Consider the following 22,602-nt stretch of genomic DNA (forward strand, 5'->3'; position numbering starts at 1 on the left):
ATACAATGTAATCTCGGTTTATGTCAGATTACTCCTGAAACGTGACATAAGTGATTTTGTACAACTCGAGTTTCCTACATTTCAAAGCATATTATCGAGTTTTCAACCAATCATTGTTTATGGTCATTCAGGTAAGTTAAAGGTTATACAATTGTTATATTATTTACAACTATGTAGGAATATGAAACACAAACTTGTTTTTGTTGTTGATTAGCCACGAACAAGGACTGGTTGGATATACTGAGGCCGCCAATCATCAATGTACTAACACATGGACAGCTCATGCATCTGGAAGTAGAAGCTCACCAGGAAATGCAATAAAACAGGGATCAGCAGACAGGCACAGACTGCAAGTCAGCTAGTGTCGTGGCCCACAACTCTAGTTGTTATTTTTGTGATTGTGTGAGCCCTCAAGGTCAACCTCTCTGTCATGGTAACCTTCCCATTTTCTTCTTTCCTTCACACACAGCTGCTGCCTTCCTTCCCATGTCTTTAATTATGTCCTCTTTTTCTTGTAGCATAATGGTTTTCCTTTTTCTTAGCATCACTGTCACTAAGAAGTTTTCTTGGTGCCATTGAGCAAGATACAAGAACTTGAGTCATAAAGCAGAATTAGGATAACATGCCATCATGTGGTGGAACTGAGGCATGTTATTGTATTCAGCGTGACTGTATCAACCACCAACAATAACAATAAATGCACTTTATTTATAAATTTTCAATTTTTTTAATCTTAAATTGCCTTATAGTGACTGACAATCATTTGATTTAACTCGAGACATGTAACTACTTCTATATATATATATATATATATATATATATATATATATATATATAGTAGAGAAAGTAAATGGAGCAAGATGGTGGCAGCATTGCTATAGTTTTCTTGCCTCTCTGTTAATAATATCCAGCTTCACTAAGTAGATCCTTGAGAAACCACATTGATGTTTTCAAGTTATAAAGACAGTTTTCTGTTCTGAATAAAGACATGTTCTGTTCTTAAATTACAGGGAAGACAAGTGGTGTTTAAACTTGTCCATGAGATTTATCTTGATCTTGATCTTATTCTACACATTTCTTGACATTAATTCAGCTCTGTTAAAAAAATATCTGGGCTTTCAAATTGGAAAAATTACACAAAACTTTGTTAAACTTTGGTGTTCATTAAAGAAACAGATGGTAGTAAATGAAAGTTGTGGAATTTTCTTTGTGAATTAATTCACAGGTGATTTGTTCATGAAGATCATCTACACAATATACCTTTTCTGAGCTATTATTACACTTGTCCTGAAATAGTGTAATTTGTTATTAACTAAAGATAATACATGATATTAATCTTGGATATGAGACTGAGGAAGTGGTTCATAACCCAGAAAAGTACAGCAAGAAAGGACTAAAGAAACTTACATATGAGCGAATGTAATGTATTCCAACATAAATGGAGTGATATCGGGATTTTAGAACTCAACGATTACTTGAGGGACAAGAACCCAGATATTGTGGGTCTTACTGAAACAAAACTGAGAGAGGGAGAAGACCTGATGATGGTTGGAGAAGGAAATATAATGTTTGGAAAAGAAATAGAGTAGGTAAGATGGGAGGAGGAGTGATGTTGCTGGTTAAAAAGATATAAAGGTGGATCAAGTGAAAGAAGGTATGGGAAAGGCAGAAGTGCTAAAGATCAGAGCAGAAACTAATGAAGGAAAAAGAGGCACTACATAGTGGTGTACGTACCACCCAAGACAAATGCATGGTCAGTACAGGAATATGAAGAAATGATAAGTGATACAGGAACATGTCTGGAAGAAATGTTGGGTGGCTGTGAACGAACTATAATGATGGGAGATTTTAATTGTAAAGAGGTGTGTTGGGAGGACTGGTCAATGGAAGGATCAGAGACAACATGGGGAAATACACTATTGACACTGGCAATGGAAAATGTGTTAACTCAGTGGGTCAAAGAAGATACTAGGTTTGGAGGAGAGGGAGCATCGTCAAGACTGGACTTGGTCTTTAGTACAGAGCCAATGGTCATTGAGGAGATGAGGGTGGAGTGCCCTTTAGCAAAGAGTGATCATGCAGTTTTGGAGTTCAAGGTGATAGATGAAGAGAAATCTAGAAGAAATGAAGAATATAAAGTGGAAGATGGAATTATGCCAAGACAGATTTTGGAAACCTAAAGAAATTCTTTCAAGAGACAAATTGATGAAATTCAAGAGTGCTAAGGAGCAAATGAAAAGTGGAAGGAATTTATAAAAATATACAAAGAAGGTGAGAAAAATTTGTACCAATAAGACAACATAGAGAAGTTGGAAAGCAGGACTGGTTTAACGATAGATGTGAAAAGGCTAGAACAAGAAAAGAGGATGCATGGAAGAGGTGGAGAAGGAAAAGACGGATTAAGCAGTGGAAAGTTACAAAAGAGCAAGAAATGAATATGTGTTGATTAGAAGAGAAGAAAGAAAGAAACAAGAAAAGGATATAATTGATAAATGTAAAGACCAACCAAGGCTTTTTACAGACATGTGAACAACAACATCAAAAATAGAGAAAGTATTGAAAGTTTAGAAGTAAATGGAGTATGCAGTGAAGATCCCAGGAAATGGCAGAGGCTATGAATGGATGCTTTCGGAAGGTATTCACAAAGGAGACTGCTTTTGACAAACCACTGGTAATGGAACAGAAAGGGATTATGAAGGAGTTTCAAGTAACTGTGGAGGAGATCAAGAATATGATGGGGAGTTTAGAAGTGAGAAAAGCTGTGGGACCTGATGGGGTATCAGGATGGATTTTAAGAGAATGCAGGAGCAACTGGCAGAAAAAGTTTGTGAAGTAATTGATGCCTCATTAAGGGAAGGTGTAGTGCCCCAAGACTGAAAAGAGCTAACATTGTCCCAATCTATAAATCAGGTAACAAGAGAGACCCATTGAACTATAGACCAGTGTCACTTACAAGTGTGGTAGCTAAGATGTGTGAGAGGGTGGTGAAGAATAGATGGACAGACTTCTTGGAGAAAATGACATACTTTGTGAGTGTCAATTTGGTTTTAGAAAAGGGCGTTCATGCACGACAAACCTGATATGTTACTATTCGAGGGTGATAGATGTAATACAGGAAAGAGATGGTTGGGCTGATGGAATATATCTGGATTTAAAAAGGCCTTTGATAAGGTACCACACCAGAGACTGATCTGGAAACTTGAAATGGTAGGAGGAGTGCATGGCAGTTTACTAAAATGGATGGAAGACTTTTGGTAGGAAGAGAAATGAGAACAATAATTAAGGACAGACCATCAGAATGGGGCTTGGTGGAGAGTGTTGGCACCAGTAATGTTCGCGGTCTACATAAATGACATGGTGGATGGGGTGTCCAGTTATGTGAGCCTATTTGCAGACGATGCAAAATTGTTAAGAAAAGTGAGATGTGACAAAGATTGCGAACTACTCCAGGAAGACTTGGACAGAATATGGAAATGGAGCTGTACATGGCAAATGGAGTTCAACACGACAAAATGCAAGAAAATAGAGTTTGGCAAGAGTGAAAGAAGAATCAGGAGTATGTACAAGATAGGAAATGAAGACATAAAACCAGTCATGAAGAAAAGACCTTGGGGTGACAATTACCAATGACCTATCGCCAGAGAGACATATAAACAAAATAATTGGAGAAGTATTGAACTTATTGAGGAACATAAGAGTGGCGTCAGATATTTAGATGAAGAAATGATGAAGAAAATAATTACTGCAATGATAAGACCGAGGCTTGAATATGCAACAATACAGTGGGCTCCGAACTTAAAGAAACACATAAGGAAACTAGAGAAAGTACAGAGGGCTGCAACAAAATGGTGCCTGACTTAAGAGATTTGACTTATGAAGACAGACTGAAAAGAATGCAACTTCCAACCCTGGAAAACAGAAGAGAAAGGGGAGACCTGATAGCAATATACAGAGTGATGATTGGCATGGAAAAATGGATAGGGAAGATCTGTGTATGTGGAATGAAAGAATGTCGAGAGGGCATGGGAAAAACTAAAATGGCCACTTATAGGAGAGATGTGAAAAATATAGCTTCCTCATAGAAGGGTGGAAGCATGGAATAGTTTAGACGTGGAAGTGGTCAACGCAAGGAATATTCATGATTTTAAGAAAAGCTGGACATTAATAGATATGGAGACGGGACAACACGAGCATAGCTCTTTTCCCGTATGTTACAATTAGGTAAATACAATTAGGTAAATACACACACACACACACACACACACACAAAGTTGTGCAATGGACACACACATTGTCCCAATTGCCATCCCGGCATATGAAACATGCCCTGTGAACATTGGTATGATCATGTCTGAGTTTAGGCGCACTACACGATCCTAAGGTGATGGGGTAAGACTATTTACTCGGCCTCTTGAGTGCATAATCAAGGACATTCACATTGAATCTCCAGTCCAGGGATTCCTATGACTGGTGGAGCACGTTTATAGGTACGTGGCTCATAAAAGCTGTGCAGGATATTGAAGACGGGAAAAAGGCACCATGTTATACATATTAGAGACACCTGGTCTACGGACTCACCGTAAACTAGTTTGAAATGGAGCAGCTTTGTCCTTATGGTGCAGAATGGTAATAAAGGCGTAGACAATACATCCCCGGTGCTTAAACACATGACAGGATCTAAGTAAAGAACCGAATCCGGACATAGCTGAAAAGACAAGGAGTGTCTCCACTGTTACTGATACCGGTCTACCCGGGATGGGATAAGAACCTCCACCCGCGGCCTTCATGAGTAGACAGAAACCGGGAGGGTATCTTATAAAACCAAAATGCAAAAATAGTGGAACGGATTAATGTGAACTGTGAAACTGGGAGAAGATACAACTTGTAAAGGAAATAAGAACTGACACTGTAGTTTAAGTATAAGGTGACAGAAACTAAGTGACGCAGGGTGGAAACAATTTGAAGAAAATCACGTATAAATGCCACTGATGACAAAAAAAGCGGCGATCCTTGTATCAGGTACATTATGAAATGCCACGCCCAGAAAGAGTGAAAGAAGGGCCAACCTTTTCTTAAACATACTCGACGGACTTATAGAATTGCCGAAGGATTACACACCTATAAGATGGTAGAGATCCTCGGAAAAGTCTCTTAAAATGATTCACTTCGGGAAGGAGAAGCAAGTAAAAAGAAAATCTAGGAGTTACTTCACTTCATAGGAAAAATCCCTCGCACCTGTGAGTCAACCAGGCTTTTTAAGAATGTGATGGTACCTCTGAAACTCTGGGAATGCGGCCGGGTATGCCAACCTTGTGACCTCGATAGAGGGTGGTGAATGTTATGAACATTGCAGTAAATTGCAGAGAAAAAGACTTCCAGATTGCATGCCGAACCTGCCTCCTCCTGATGAAAGTACACCTATTCTGAGGAATATTCCGATTTTGACAGCCGATTCCCTTGGGAGTTCAAAGCCCTCGATTGGTAGCTGCACAAAGAAGCAAATGCCTCATGAAAAAGTTTCCTTAGGAGGATACTAATGAGTGTACTGTAGACTGGTAATAAGACCCAGAGAAGGTTTTTCTGGAATATGCGATATAAAGCCGCCAACAACAAAGACCGAAGATTATCAGAGAGTATAGAGTCGGGGTGAAAAGGACAACAGCTAAAAGAAGTACACATTGCACATGGTGGCAGTATAGGCTACATTTCTGGAGGTAGAATGACATACAAAAAAAATGGATGTCTCCATCCGACAAGAATAAAGTTCCTCAGAAGGATTGATTACAGAACAGCCAGAAAACAATCAAGAGGATCCTATATGAGGAGAAAACAACTAAAGGGGACGGTGTGGTAGCTAAGTGACCCAGGATCACTTCATATCCCGAGTAAGCCACCTGGTCTGGTAAAAATGTCAGAGAAGCCTGTCCCTCCGTGGAGATCGTCGAAAAGTATCACTAGTAATACTGGGCAGGGAAAGAGTTGATGTGACACATAAGGGCAACATACTTCGTGGATGTTACTAACATTCTGGTCAAGAATATGGCGATTACGGGACATAAAGCGGTGGAATCTAAAAAAATAAAGGCAGAACGAACATTTTAGTCCCATGTGATTTAGCAGACGCTCTGAGACAGACAGATCGGTGTTATTTCTATACAGGGAGCCAAAAGGCCGCAAAAGAGGCAGGCTGAAGTTTCAACTAACTACTCGGAGGCAAACCTACTTTTTCTAGGCTAACTAGATATGGTCGCGAACGTTAGGTGGAACCCATGTTAGACTCATACGTTTTTCTATGTATCACACTCAGAGTTGATTAGTGATGGGTTAAAGCATAGAGTAAAAAAAGTTTCCACTCCGAATCCAACGGGAACAGCTCCCAGTGAAGGAGGTGGTGAATAAGAGCTACATTTCCCCAGGAAAAATGTCTTTTCCAGTGCTACTTAGTGGGAAATAGGCTATGGTAATTTGAATATAGGAGATGCGGCTTCGTATTCGCAACGCAACTTTCTCGGAGCATGCATTCATCATATGAGTAGCTCACCAAGAGGTGCCATGTCAGGAAGGCTAAAATGCGAGCGGACATTCTGACGCATGACAAGGACTGGACATGGACCAGCCATATGGCGGAATCGATTACCAGGGATACACCACGCTATCCCGTAACTAGGGGCTTAGCTTACAAGAAAAAGCAAAACTGCTAAGGAGTAAAGTTGTGATTTAGGTAAACAGTTTGTGACAGGAAACAATGTAGGTGTTAAAGGATTTGTTTTTAAAAAGGACAGGCACACAGCCAAAAGACCGACACTCTATTAGTTTTTCTAGAAGATCGCACCCTATGAGTTAACCCGAAGTATCTATGAAATGCGTGAGCTTTATCACTATGTCGCGACGGTGGTAGGGCTAGCAAGGTAGTACCAAGGGAAACGTCCACATCGCTCAGACTAAGGTGAGCTTTTCTCAGGGGTCGACGGTGAACTGGAAACGAGTCATGCAGGATGGCGGCGATTGAGAATGCGGAGATTCGGGAGCCTCAATCTGAAGAAGCTGTTCTGTAGGAGCGAAATCCGGGGAAAGAAGGTTACCATTTCACTGGACCCGCTCATGACTGACAGAAGTTTGTCCACGATAACTACAAAAATAGAGTACAGCTTAAAGTAATGTACCCTACATAAACTACAAAGGGATCATGAGTAAACAATGCCTTTTGAGCCGTGATCGATAGTTGATGTTGAATCATTCATAGCCAATAACAAGTAGGATCTAGGCTCTATGAATGGATGCTGGAAGGTATTCACAAAGGAGACTGCTTTTGACAAACCACTGGTAATGGAACAGAAAGGGATTATGAAGGAGTTTCAAGTAACTGTGGAGGAGATCAAGAATATGATGGGGAGTTTAGAAGTGAGAAAAGCTGTGGGACCTGATGGGGTATCAGGATGGATTTTAAGAGAATGCAGGAGCAACTGGCAGAAAAAGTTTGTGAAGTAATTGATGCCTCATTAAGGGAAGGTGTAGTGCCCCAAGACTGAAAAGAGCTAACATTGTCCCAATCTATAAATCAGGTAACAAGAGAGACCCATTGAACTATAGACCAGTGTCACTTACAAGTGTGGTAGCTAAGATGTGTGAGAGGGTGGTGAAGAATAGATGGACAGACTTCTTGGAGAAAATGACATACTTTGTGAGTGTCAATTTGGTTTTAGAAAAGGGCGTTCATGCACGACAAACCTGATATGTTACTATTCGAGGGTGATAGATGTAATACAGGAAAGAGATGGTTGGGCTGATGGAATATATCTGGATTTAAAAAAGGCCTTTGATAAGGTACCACACCGGAGACTGATCTGGAAACTTGAAATGGTAGGAGGAGTGCATGGCAGTTTACTAAAATGGATGGAAGACTTTTGGTAGGAAGAGAAATGAGAACAATAATTAAGGACAGACCATCAGAATGGGGATTGGTGGAGAGTGGAGTTCCACAGGATCAGTGTTGGCACCAGTAATGTTCGCGGTCTACATAAATGACATGGTGGATGGGGTGTCCAGTTATGTGAGCCTATTTGCAGACGATGCAAAATTGTTAAGAAAAGTGAGATGTGACAAAGATTGCGAACTACTCCAGGAAGACTTGGACAGAATATGGAAATGGAGCTGTACATGGCAAATGGAGTTCAACACGACAAAATGCAAGAAAATAGAGTTTGGCAAGAGGAAAGAAGAATCAGGAGTATGTACAAGATAGGAAATGAAGACATAAAACCAGTCATGAAGAAAAGACCTTGGGGTGACAATTACCAATGACCTATCGCCAGAGAGACATATAAACAAAATAATTGGAGAAGTATTGAACTTATTGAGGAACATAAGAGTGGCGTTCAGATATTTAGATGAAGAAATGATGAAGAAAATAATTACTGCAATGATAAGACCGAGGCTTGAATATGCAACAATACAGTGGGGAACTTAAAGAAACACATAAGGAAACTAGAGAAAGTACAGAGGGCTAAAGAAACACATAAGGAAACTAGAGAAAGTACAAACAAAATGGTGCCTGACTTAAGAGATTTGACTTATGAAGACAGACTGAAAAGAATGCAACTTCCGACCCTGGAAAACAGAAGAGAAAGGGGAGACCTGATAGCAATATACAGAGTGATGATTGGCATGGAAAAATGGATAGGGAAGATCTGTGTATGTGGAATGAAAGAATGTCGAGAGGGCATGGGAAAAACTAAAATGGCCACTTATAGGAGAGATGTGAAAAATATAGCTTCCTCATAGAAGGGTGGAAGCATGGAATAGTTTAGACGTGGAAGTGGTCAACGCAAGGAATATTCATGATTTTAAGAAAAAGCTGGACATTAATAGATATGGAGACGGGACAACACGAGCATAGCTCTTTTCCCGTATGTTACAATTAGGTAAATACAATTAGGTAAACACACACACACACACACACACACACACACACACACACACACACACACACACACACGCCCGGTAGCTCAGTGGTTAGAGCGCTGGCTTTACAAGCCAGAGGACCGGGGTTCGATTCCCCGGCCGGGTGGAGATATTTGGGTGTGTCTCCTTTACGTAGCCCTGTTCACCTAGCAGTGAGTAGGTACGGGATGTAAATCGAGGAGTTGTGACCATGTTGTCCCGGTGTGTGATGTGTCCCTGGTCTCAGGCCTATCCAAAGATCGGAAATAATGAGCTCTGAACTCTTTCCGTAGGGTAACGTCTGGCTGTCTCGTCAGAGACTGCAGCAGATCAAACAGTGAAACACACAGTAGAACCTTGAACAGTGTAAAGTTTTGTTCAGTAATAATGTTCACTTTATGCAATTTTCACATTATGCGATCCCTTCAGGAGCATATCCCGCGCATAAATCCAGAAATCTCTGTATATAGTACCTGTTCACATAATACATTACAGTGATCATATCAACTGTTAATAATAATACACATGAAAAATGTGGAAAAAGAATCCCTCAGGTAACTTAATTTTCAATTAACTTGATTTGGCCTTTCCCCCCAATTTGTTTGAGTGATGCAGCACTTACTATATATATATATATATATATATATATATATATATATATATATATATATATATATATATATATATATATATATATATATATATATATATATATATATATATATATATATATATATATATATATATTATATATCACAAAGAAATTTCGCTACAACGAAAATTTCCTTTAACTACCATCTACTCGTTTAACAAACACCAAACTCACTTTAACATAGTTTTATCCAGGTAATTTTTTCCAAGTTTGAAAGCCCTGCCGTATCATGCAAGCTGACAGGCTTTTGAATACACCAGCGCCTCTCGTGGACAAAAGCAGCACCACTCACTCCCTTATTTCAAAACAATAACAGCGTCAGCAGCAGCTCGTCTTCCCTCGCTCTACATGCCACCAAAACGCCCTGCAATGTCGCCTAGCATTGCTAAGAAGACAAGGAAGTCTCTTACTCTCAAAGTGTAGCTGGATATTATTCACAGACACGAGAGGCGAGAAAACTAATAGCATTGCTTCCCACCATGGCTTGACTCCCATCTACTGTCTACCATTTTCAAGTCAGCAGACTCTATTAAAAAGGCTGGTGAGATCATACCTTCTTTGCAAGCTAAAAAGAACTACCTGAACTCGTGACTACAATGGATAAAATGGGAAGCCTTGTGGAAATGTGGTACACAAGTTTTGTATGCAGTACAATGATGCACCCTTTGTTTACATTCCACAAGTTGCCAGCTATCGTATTTCCTGCTCCACTCTCCCTCCTTTCATAAATTTAAGATCATCAACATTATAAAGTTACTTACATACATACTTTAGTGTACATTATAATGACTTAGTCTTAAATTAAACTGCTTAAATGTTTAACTTCATAATTTTTACTTTCTTTAAACTTTTTACTGTACTGTGATGCACTCTTGCTTTGTTTACTCTTAACGGAAGTTCAGTTAGGGGTCAAACTTGTTATAATTGGTTCGCTTAATGAAGGGTTTTTAAGAACGTAACCCCTTCATTAACCAGGTTGCCTATATATATATATATATATATATATATATATATATATATATATATATATATATATATATATATATATATATATATATATATATATATATATATATATATATATATATATATATATATATATATATATATATATATATATATATATATATATATATATATATATATATATATATATATATATATATATATATATATATATATATATATATATATATATATATATATATATATATATATATATATATATATATATATATATATATATATATATATATATATATATATATATATATATATATATATATATATATATATATATATATATATATATATATATATATATATATATATATATATATATATATATATATATATATATATATATATATATATATATATATATATATATATACATATATAAGTAGTTAGGTAGTTATTCTTTTATTAATTCATTTACCAACAGTTCCAGGAAAATGAAAAACGCAGATATGAAGCAGAGAAGAAACGCGCAGAACAGAAACATCAACGAAAATTAGAGGAACTTCAAGCAGCATCAGAATACACAGTTAAAGAACTGGAACAATTACAAAATGAGAAAAGTAAGTATTCTATCTAAAAAAAAATCTATAGTGTGAGGATATATACAGGTATATATGCAATCAATAGTGTTCAGAATATACAAGTTCACCACTGATTTACCAGTAATAAATGACTTATCACCACCTATAGTCTATGAAAAACAACAAAATGGATGTAGGAATAATTTGAATTTATCATTCACCCCATTGTTTCCCTCCAGATACCTAATTTAAGTGGTATCATGGTTATAACAAAAGGGACATCAGCAAATTTCATAGGATCAGTAGCAAGAATAAAATCAGAAATAATTGGTTCAAGCTTGAGAAATATAGATATAAGAAAAAAATGAAAAGGAATTGGTTCTCTAATAGTGAGGTTAAGGAATAAAACAGTCTCTGTAATCACATTGTTAGTGCTAAGTCAATAGGGGGCTTTAAAAGAACATTTGACAAATTTATGTGTGGGGATGATAGATAGAATTAGGTAGGTATGTTCATACAGGAATTGTCATGTGTAAGCCTGATAGCCTCTTGAACCATCCCTCATTTTCTTATGTTCTTATCCTGTTATAATCACTGAAAGTATTACTAGATATGATTAAAAACATATAATAACTTAGCTGTGGAATATGTGGCTAGAAGTTGGGTGATGGCAGGGTGGTGAGTTGAAATCACTAATGTTCCACTGCAAGTAGCTGATCATGTTTCATAGCTAAACAGCTTTCTTGTAAATTTCCAATGGTTTCAAGCTTCTAAATTCATAACTTAGTGAATCTAACTAGTCAACTAATAGAGAGGCTGGAATATCTTAATAGGACTGTCGTGATGCTAACAATTACATGGCGACTGCTATCAAGGCAGGTAAACTTGCTGCCTTCTCATCATGTCAGAAACAAAACCTTTAGGCATTCCGTTATCTTGTCACATTTATTGATTTGCATAAAAAAAATTAGAATAGTTTACTCTAGATTAACTTTAATTACCCTTTGATATAATTTTTTACAATTTCTATACAAATTTGTGTTTGTTATTACACATACTACTACCCATGATTATTAATTACAGTGGAGACTCAATACGCAAACTTAATTCATTCTAAATGGCTGTTTGAGTATCAAAAAGTTTGATTATCGTATAATATCAATATGTAACTCATTCAAATTTTTAGCAAAACCTCAAGTTTATAAGAATTTTAATATACTTTTTATTTTTAATTCTATTTGTACATACCGTAAGTGAAAGTTGGTGATCGATAACATAAAAGAGGAGGGAAGAAGGGTGTGGAGGAGGAGGGAGGTCATCGGAGGACTAGTCACCATCCATGAAAACGTCTTTGTAACTTCTCTTTTTGGTGCTATTCTTGTGAATCCACTAGTTGAGGGATGTGACTCACTAACACTTCCACTCTCACCAGATTCCTTATTTTCACCACTAATAAGCCTCTTTGGGGCCATCATAAGTTTCTAAATGAAAAACTACCGACAGAACGCAGAAGAATGTTTTTCTCAAGACTGCGGCAGGACTAGAGATGTGCAGCGGCATCCGGTATACCGAATTACCAGTATTATTGGTGATACCAGTAATACGGTATTAGAACGAGACAGTGACGGTTGCAAGAAGGGAGAGGACATAGCTTTGTATATGGTCAAATGTGCGACAATTTGACTAACAGATATTTTCCCCACTAGTAAGCCTTTGGTATTAATGTAAGTTTATAAATTAAAAACTACAGTCAGAATGCACAAGAATGTTATTCTGATGACCATGGCAGCACAACTGGTGGAAGGAGAAGAGGGAGAGGCTAGGGAGCCTTTCTTTACAACTACGTGTGTGGGTGGTCGACTATCAGGTATTTTTTCTAGTATTAAATCGAACTATTGTGTTTGAGTATTGAAAAATTCAACTACTTAGACTATTTAGTATTGAGTCTCCACTGTATTGTTTAAACTCCCTCCCCCCCCATTTCCTCAGCAAACTTACACCATGTCTAACAGCTCGAAAAAAGAAACGAAAGAAGTACTTGTGGTGCCCTTTCTTGATTTTTTGAGAAAACACCTAGCCCATTTTCTACTCCCAGGTATCACCCGTCAAGCCAATTCCTTCTTTCGCCTCTTCGCTGTCACAGGGCTTACACGTAGTCTTTGGCTCATCTCTTTCACTGGCTTGTTGTTTTTTTCTTTTTAGCAGTGGTTGGGTTTGCCTTTCATCACTCCCTGGTTTTGTCTATCTTCTACAGAGAGTATGTAAGTCTGTTAGTATGCCACATAAGTGTGTGAAGTGTTCTCGTTCTCGCTTCACATTGTGATTGCTGCAAGGCCTTGTCCCATGACAAGTTTCTACATCTTTTGGAAAGTATTAAAGATCGTACTTAGAGGAGGAAGGCTTCTTCTTCTTCCGGTAAGCATAAGTCTTCCCCTTCGTCACAGCAGCTGCATAAACGCATGTGTAGGATGGAGGAGGTGTTGGGTAGGCTTTCCCTCATTCTCTCCTCTTCCAAGGGTTCTCCCTTCTCTGGTTTCCACTCTCCAGCTTCACAGGTAAACAATTCCCAGCCAGGGATATGCAGAGGCCAGGGGAAGCTCAACCAGGTGGTGCTGCTGGTCCCGAGGTTGAGATGGTACTGACGTCAGCTGTGAGCCCAACAACATCAGGTGGCTGCCATGCCTCGGTTCCTTGGACAGGTAAGGCAGTGCACAGTGCCCTTGGTACTTTTTTGCACTGTTTACGGGGGTGAGATTGGCGACAGCCATTGGTCTACCATGCCCGGCAGCCACCCCACTACCCAGGAAACGGAGGTCGGCATCTGCCATTAAGCTCCCATGCCTAGCAGCCAGACTCCTTTCCAGGATGTTGAGGTTGGTGTCTGCCATACGGCTCTGATGCCTGGCGGCCAGCTTATCACCCCCTCATGTGGATTAGGTGTAGGTGAGACTATTCCACTTTCTTTAGGGATGGAGTTTGGCCACAGCCATGCTGCTAAAATGTCTGGTGGCCTTCTCCCTATCCAGAATATGAGTGTTGGTGTCAGCCACAAGGCTACCATGCCAGGCAACCAGACTTATGTGCCTTGTGTAGGAGGTGGGTGTGCGCCCCGCAGCTTCCATGCCTGGTGGCCATCCCCTTCCTCGCAGTAGTTTGGGCTATGTGGACCCTGGTGACCCTGTGCGGGGCAGCCTTCCACTTTTTCAAGAGGCTTCTGTTGAGGCTGGCCAAGCAGCTTCTGTGCCAGGTGGCAGTGTGGTGGGTCAAGGTCTTTCCCCTCCCATGCCAGTTGGCCACCCTCTTTCCACAGCCAGGTCTTGTGAGATGATGAGGAGTGCCTCCCAATCAAGAAGGTGTTTCCCCTTTTTTTGCACCTCATAGGCCAAGTGAGAACCTATCTGCATTTGCCTTCTGAGGCTCCTTCCTCATCCCAGCTTACAGTTGTTGAAAGACCACAGGGCTCAGTTTTGTCCCTCCATCTCTCACTTACTCTCCTATGGTTGCTTATGGCCCAAGCTGTCCATGAGGAAGCCCAATGCAGGTCCCTGAAGGAGCCTAAGCCTTGCTCAGCTAATTTTCAGTTCTCTAGAGACTGGTATGGCCAGGCCAGGTCTTTTTATCTGCCTGAGAGAGCCTCACTGGCTCCTTCAGTTAATGAGGAGTTTATGGCCAGTGGGCAACCCAGCAGTGTCTTTCTCCTCCCATCTGTTTGCACAAATGGAGAAAGTGTGTGGCTCCATGGCTGATATTGCCTCTGGGACAGACCAGGTTTTGGCTACATGGGCTGGTGCTGCTTCTAGCACAGAGCAGGATGTTTTGGAATTTTTGTCAGTACTGGCCAAGGCTAATAAGGACATTCTTTGTCCTGCAGAGGAGCTACGTTGTAGACTCCTTATGTTACGGAGGCAGGCTGTAGTGGATTCGTTGCCTCATACCTTTTCTGAAAGAGAGAAGCACCAGCTTCTTTCTTCTCCCTTTTCTGACGTGCTATTTGACCCAGCTGTGATGGTCAGATGCAGGACAATGAGCACTTGGCTTCTCAGCAACATTCACTGTCTTCTGTGGTGCGGAGGTTAGCCTTTTCTTTTCGGGGTTCATCCTCTGCGCCCCAGGGAAGCAAGATAAAAGGACAGACGAGGAGGGGTGCGTTTCTTAGTGCCTCTTCATCGGCTCCTGTCCCCAGGCCCTCCACTACAGGGGTATCCTTTTGGGATGGGTTTTCACATTGGAGGATCCCATGGCTGGGCTAGATCTCTAGGGAAGTAGTTTGCTCTCCTGTGCCTGTGGGCACTTGCCTGTAGTGGCACTGGAGTGGATGGAGGCTTGGGCAGGTGAGTAGGTAGTAAAGACTGTGCCTTATGGGTATGTCCTTCCCTTTCTGCATCCCCCTCCTTTGTCTGCCAGACCCATAGAGTTTGTGAGTTATGCAGAGGTGCAATTGTCATGCGACCTTGGACTTAGTGGTGCAGGATATGTTGGCCAAAGAGGCCATAAAGCTTATGGTGGGCAAGCTATAAGGTTTTTATGCCTTTCTGTTCCTTGTTCCCAAGGTAACAGGGGGTTAAAGACCTGTGTTTGACCTCTCAGCTCTGAGCAAGTTTTTAGTGGTCAAGCTCTTCCAGATGGAGAGTGGCATCAGTTTTGAAGACCATGAATGTGGGGGTATGGCGTCTCTGGATCTGAGAGATGCATATTTCCAAGTTCCTATCCATTCGCATTCTTGCAAGTACCTGCAGTTCATTTGGTAAGGCAAGGTTTTTCAGTTCAGAGTTCTTTGTTTTGGCCTCGCCACCACCCGACAGGTCTTTACCAAGGTGATGGCACCAGTGTCTTCATGGGCTCACCGACACAATATCTCCCTGCGCCATTACTTGGACAATTGATTAGTCACAGGGACTACTCTCCAGAGGTGCATAAGTGCCATCCAGGCTGTTTTGTGGCTGTGTGCTCAGCTGGGTATTCAGATCAATCTGCCCAAATCAGATCTGCTACCCAGCCAAAGGAAGCAGTACCTGGGTATGGTGCTGGACTCAGTGAGGGCTCTGGTTTTTCCGTCACCAGGAATGGTCAGCCGGTTTCTGGTGATGGCATAAAGTTTTCTAGATGAAAAAGCTGCTACGGTGTCTCTATGGAGGTCACTTCTGGGTCATCTGGCTTCCCTGGAGAGGCTGGTCCTGGGCAGCCATGTACACTCTTGGTCCCTTCAATGGTGCCTGTAGAAACACTGAAAGCCAGCATCGGACTCACTCTGGTGGCAGGTTCCGTCTTCCCAGCTCAGGAGAGCTCCCTTTGTGATGGCTCCTTCAGAACAGTTTCTGTTTTCCGATGCATCTCTTCACAGTTGGGGTGCTTGTCGGGGAGACTTTCTCGTCTCAGGGATGTGGTCTCCACTGGAGCAGAGGATTCACATCAACCACCTGGAGATGATGGCTGTTTTCCAGGCTCTGCAGTCCTTTCAGCAGGAATTGCCAAGAACAGTGGTGTCTCTCATGTCAGACAATTCGGCAGTGGTGGCCTATTTACAGAATTTAGGGGGGCACTTGGTCCAAGACTCTGTCGGGTCTGGCGGACATTCTGCGGTGGTGCGAGGATAATTCTCTCTTCACCCCAGGTTCATGCCAGGATGGCGCAATGCAGTGGCAGAAATCCTCAATCATGACTGTGTGGGGTCAGAGTGAACCATACATCCAGTAGTGTGCAGGCAGGTCTTCCAGGTGTGGGGTGGGCCACAGGTGGATCTGTTTGCAACTGCCTTAAATCACCAGTTTCCTCTGTATGTGTCTGCCCTGCTTGACCCGGGAGCTTAGAAAGAGGACATGTTTGCCTTTCCATGGGAGGGCTTGGATCTGTACACCTTTCCTCCTTTCTCTCTGATTCATTGAATCAGAGAATCCGCTTGTGTTTGCGTGACTCTGATTGCCCAACAGTGGCATCAGGCAGACTGGTTTCCTCTGCTTCTTAGTCTGTTAGTGGACATCCTCGAGTGTTGCCGCAGTGGGCTTCTCTGCTCCGCCAGGCTCATCGCCACCTCTTTCACAAATCTCTAGGGGCACTTCACCTTCATGCGTGGAGACTCTCCAGTGTCTCTTCCAAGAGAGAGGTTTTTCGCAGAAGGCTGCTAGATTTATGGCCCATCCAATCAGACAGTCCTCTGCCAGAGTTTATCAGGTTGGTGCGAGTCAAGGGGTTGTCATCCTCTCTCAGCCTCTATAATGGACTTAGCAAACTTTTTTATTTTTCTTTGGGACAAAAAGAATTTGTCCATGCCATCTATTAGGTGCTATCATTCAGCTTTGGCCCCAATATTCCACCAGGCTGGCTTGGATATCTCACAGGATTGGGATCTGTCAGCTCTGTTTCAGTGATTTGTCAAGTTGGGTCCTCCTCGTTCACCATGCATTCCTGCATATGATTTGTCCTTAGTTTTACGTTCCTTAATAAAGTCCCCTCATGAGCCTCTTCATTTGGCTTCATTGATAGACGTTGCACTAAAGTTTTCGTTCCTTATGGGTTTAGCATCTGCTCGCTGAGTTAGCAAATTGCATGGGCTGTCAGCAAAAGTTCGTCACTCTTAGGGTTGGTCTTCTATGATTTTTTTTCTCTAGCCCTTGATTTTCTAGTGAAGACTCAACTCCCAGGTGATGAATCTCATCAGTCCGACTTCACCATTCCTTCTCTTATGGAGTACATTGTTAACTCAGAAGGAGACAGGCTTTTGTACCCAGTCAGAGCCATCAGGGAGTACCTCTATAGGACCAGGGATTGTCATCTTAGATGTTCCTGCCTTTTTGTGACTTACTGAGCTTTGGCGTGTGGTGCAACCTCATACTATTTCTCACTGGATATGTCATGTTATCCAGCTTACACATGAGGATGTTTCTGAGGAGGACATGTGCTTGGTTCGGATGAAGGCACATGAAGTTAGAGCAGTAGTGACGAGTGCCTTGTTCAAGTAGATTCGGAGTATTCCTGGCATTCTTCGGGCCTTTTTATTTTAGGGATATTACTCATAGGTATTTGCATACGTTTTCTCTGGGTCCTGTTGTGTCGGCTCTCAGGGTAATTCAGTAATTTTTCTTTTGGGTTTCTTTTACATACGGTTCTGTGTATTGTCCTCTGTGGGGTTCTGGGTCATTGAACCATTTCTCGTGACGAGAATTGTGATGCTCCTCTCACTCCTCTGGTTTTGTCCCTCTGTCATGGGATACGAGTGCTGCACCCACCTCAGGATATGGCCTCCGCCTTGTAAATTTAGGGTTTGTAAGGGTATGTATCTTGGGGAGTGAAAGTTTTTTTAGGGGTCATCCTCCCTCCTATACTTGGGATTCAGTTCGTAAGCAATAATTGATAATTATGGGTAAAAGTATGTGTAATAACAAATAGGATTTTTTTTTATGTAAAATCGATTTTATCTATACTTACTCATGATTATTAATTATAATTGAATTTCCCTTCCACCCTCCCCTCTATGTCTATGACCTTTTAGGCTAGAGGCAAATGAGGGAATCAGCCTTAAGTATTCCTTGGCGTTTCTTTTCTCGAGCCGTTAGACATGATTTAAGTTTGGTGTAGGTATGGGGGGGTTTTAAGCAATAATTAATAATTGTTGGTAAGTATGTATATAAAAATGGATTTTACATTAAAAAGTCCTATATTATACAAATGAAAATTCATTAATTACCCTTTGATATTATATTTTTACAATTTCTATTCAAATTGCAACAAAAATCAATAATAATATTTGTGTATTATACAAATAAAAATTTACACAACAAAACTTAAAATTTCCTTAAAAGCAAAATTATTTTTGTGACCACAAAGTAGCAATGACTCCTATATTTTTAAGATAGCTTTGAAAATAGATTAAATAGACCTTGTTAGCCATGAATAAATACCAAGGGCTATAGGTAAATTTTAACTACCTTCAAAAGTATAGGCATAGAATAAGCATTTTATATCCTAAAGTATTGAATTTTTCATAAAGTATTAAATGAAATCAAAATATAAATAACATGTTTCAATAAATAAAATAATTGCAGTAATTAAATCAAATAAAGTACAGTAATACCTCGAGATACGATCGCCCCAACATACAATTATTTTTATATACGACGAAAAATTTCATATAATTTACGCCTTGAAATACGAAGATATTTTTAAGATAAGAATAGCCATCGGTAGGTGGCGCAGCGATCGCTCGGCTACCCACGTCCACCCAAACATTTAGCCCACGTTTCGTATCGTTGTTCATCCTTTGTGCATGTATGTGTCTGTGCTCTTCGGCAGTGTGTATTTTTTCTTAAGTTTTGTGAACTCAGGACCCCATGATCATGGGTCCTAAAAGTAAAACTTTGGCAAGAAATACACAAAATAGGCTGTATTCACATACTGATTACTCCTAGAAATTCAATAAACGAATTGATACAAAAGGTGTTCTGCCCACAAGCAATTCTTCCTCTTTGCAATGCAAAAAAAACAGAAGTCTCTAGATGTCATGGTTACCAAAATATCACAGGTTGAATTAGGTAGTATCATCGGTTTATGTGGCCTTGCGTCCGATCAGGTTCAGTGGCCTTGGCTAGAGTGAGAGAAAACGGGCCCCTTGTATCCTCTCTCTCTCTCTCTCTCTCTCTCTCTCTCTCTCTCTCTCTCTCTCTCTCTCTCTCTCTCTCTCTCTCTCTCTCTCTCTCTCTCTCTCTCCTGTTCTGATCCCATTCTCATTCAAAAGTTGTCTCCCCATAACATGGCAAGAGACCCAAGGCATAGAAGTAAGGCGCGGGAGAGGTGGCGGAATCAGACACAGTGAAATCACTGGCCTCCCACCATCCATCGTTGGTGACAGTGATGTAGAGCATATATGTTTACTCCTGCCCACAAACAACTCTTTCTCTTTGCAATGCAAAAACAGAAGTCTCTAGATGTCATAGTTACCAAAATATCACAGGTTGAATGAGGTAGTATCATCGGTTTACATGGCCTTGCGTTCGATTGGGTTCAGCTTTGGCTATAGCGAGAGAAAAGCCACCCTTGTCCTCTCTCTCTCCTCTCTCTCTCTCTCTCTCTCTCTCTCTCTCTCTCTCTCTCTCTCTCTCTCTCTCTCTCTCTCTCTCTCTCTCTCTCTCTCTCTCTCTCTCTCTCTCTCTCTCTCTCTCTCTTGTTCTGATCCCACTCTCATTCAAAAGTTGTCTCCCCATAACATGGCGAGAGACCCGAGGTATAGAAGTAAGGCGCGCGGGAGAGGTGGCGGAATCAGACACAGTGAAATCACTGTCGCTCCCACCATCCATTGTTGCTGACACAGTGACGTAGAACATATGTTTACTCCTGATGAGTGTTGCCAGCTCACAAGCAATGAAAACGGGAAGCAAATAGCCAAAATATAGCCGAAAAAAGCCTAAACGTCTATTGACGTGCCCCAAGTCTTGCGTGATGAACGTCTATCGATGTGTCCCGAGTTTTGTGGGTTAAATTGTTATTTTGGGCAATATAGTTAATTTATATCATGCATACAATAAACATTGTATTTATCTTATATTAAATCTATATTTGGTTGGTATTTAAAGCATGTTAATTTTGGGGGGGCATAAATTCATATCACAAGAACGAATTAATTCTATTTCCATTAATTTCTATGGGAAAAATTTATGTGATATACGATTTTTTTTTATATACAACGATCATCACGGAACAAATTAAAATCTTTTTTTTATATACAACGATCATCACGGAACGAATTAAGATCTTATGTTCAGGTAACACTGTATATTAGATTAGATAAATTCATTCATTTGAAACCTAACAGGAAATTGAAACTAAATGGACATGCAGTCTGCTGATATCAGCCCAGCCCCTCAGGAAACCAAGAGATGCAGTCCTGAATAAACCTCCTCTGTTCAGTGTTAATGTACATTCTCTACACAGTGGTGCCTCACAATAATGGACACTTCAGGGGGTAAGGGGTTGACCTTTACAGTGAATTGTACAGGGTGGGGCACGGATACTTCCCGATTTGAGAATGAAATAAAAACCTGTTCACACTTCACAATTCTTTATTCTTCTTTTATGCCTTTCATACAACATGGGAGATTTACTTTTACACTGTTTTAAAGACAATATCTTTTAAATGTCCACCTCCATTGTCAATACACTGATTCAGACGATTTCGGAAGCTTTGGTCTACTCTCTCCAGCATGTTGAGCGGTATATTGGCTATTTCAGTTCGGATGGTGTTCTGTAGATCTTCCAAGGTCTGTGGACGGTCGTTATAAACCAATCCCCACAGGAAATAATCAAAGGGGGCTAAATCAGGTGAGCGCACAGGCCAGTTTAAGTCTTCTCTCAGGGAAATCAGTCGGTCGGGAAAAACTTTTCTCAGGAATCCCATTGAAATGCGTGCAGTGTGGGCGCATGCTGATTTAGCCCCCTGTGATTATTTCCTGTGGGGATATCTCAAATCCCTGGTTTATAACGACCGTCCACAGACCCTGGAAGACCTACAGAACGCCATCCGAACTGAAATAGCCAATATACTGTTCAACATGCTGGAGAGAGTAGACCAAAGCTTCCGAAATCATCTGAATCAGTGTATTGACAATGGAGGTGGACATTTAAAAGATATTGTCTTTAAAACAGTGTAAAAGTAAATCTCCCATGTTGTGTGAAAGGCATAAAAGAAGAATAAAGAATTGTGAAGTGTGAACAAGTTTTTATTTCATTCTCAAATCGGGAAGCATCCGTGCCCCACCCTGTATGTTACTATGAGCGGTTTGTCTGCGAAACCCCTAATACCCCCCAGCACGTTTTCTTTTTTCAGTAACATATTTTTTTGATAATGCAAAAAGATAATTTGATAATTGAAACCATCTAATTATTTTACACTCAATATTGAAATAAAAGTTCATTATTATTTAAGAAGTGTACACTGATAAAAATTTCTTTATCAAAATTAGATGAACTAAAGATATAGCTTCCTGTTTAGTATAATGGCCAATTCCCATGTGGTCCAGTGGCATCCTTAACCCCTTCGCGCCGGATATTAAAAAAGCCCGCCTGTATGATATACAGGTGGTAGTGCCTTGAGCCGAGGAAACTCGTGCAAGCTTGTCATACTTGTCGTCTTTGTGTATTATGCTGTTATTTTTTAGTTACTATATCGCCTTCGAAGAGGAAAATGGACGCTTCTCTCTTCGGAGAAAAAGAGAGAGAGAGAGAGTGACATTTGCTAATATTTTAGACACAAACGGGACGCATGTAGCTTATCTTTCGAGAGGAAGAGGGGGAGGGAGGAAGGAGAGGGGGAAACGAAGGGAGGAGAGAGAAAGAGAGAGAGAGAGAGATTAGAAAATTTGTTGTTTTTGTGTGTGTGTGTGTGTGTGTGTGTGTGTGTTTTCACGAATGTTACAAGGCGGGACGTATGTAACTTATCTTTCGAGAGGGAGAGGGGGAGGGAGGGAAGGGAGATGGGGAAGG

The 22,602-nt window shown here is 40.6% G+C and overlaps 1 protein-coding gene and 1 non-coding gene across 2 annotated transcripts in view; both read left to right on the plus strand.

The window, feature by feature from the left end:
* The window catches only part of LOC123514889, a 564,015-nt gene that overhangs the window by 527,558 nt on the left and 13,855 nt on the right, over nt 1–22,602 (plus strand). Inside the window, exon 42 of the mRNA XM_045273148.1 lies at nt 11,037–11,172. Within this exon, the coding sequence (XP_045129083.1) occupies nt 11,037–11,172 (136 nt within the window). The remainder of the gene's footprint in view (nt 1–11,036; nt 11,173–22,602) is intronic.
* Trnav-uac lies at nt 8,995–9,068 on the plus strand. Its single transcript has one exon. It is a non-coding gene; the product is annotated as a tRNA-Val (tRNA).

Source organism: Portunus trituberculatus, chromosome 38 (assembly GCF_017591435.1).
Source record: "Portunus trituberculatus isolate SZX2019 chromosome 38, ASM1759143v1, whole genome shotgun sequence".
Taxonomy (NCBI): domain Eukaryota; kingdom Metazoa; phylum Arthropoda; class Malacostraca; order Decapoda; family Portunidae; genus Portunus; species Portunus trituberculatus.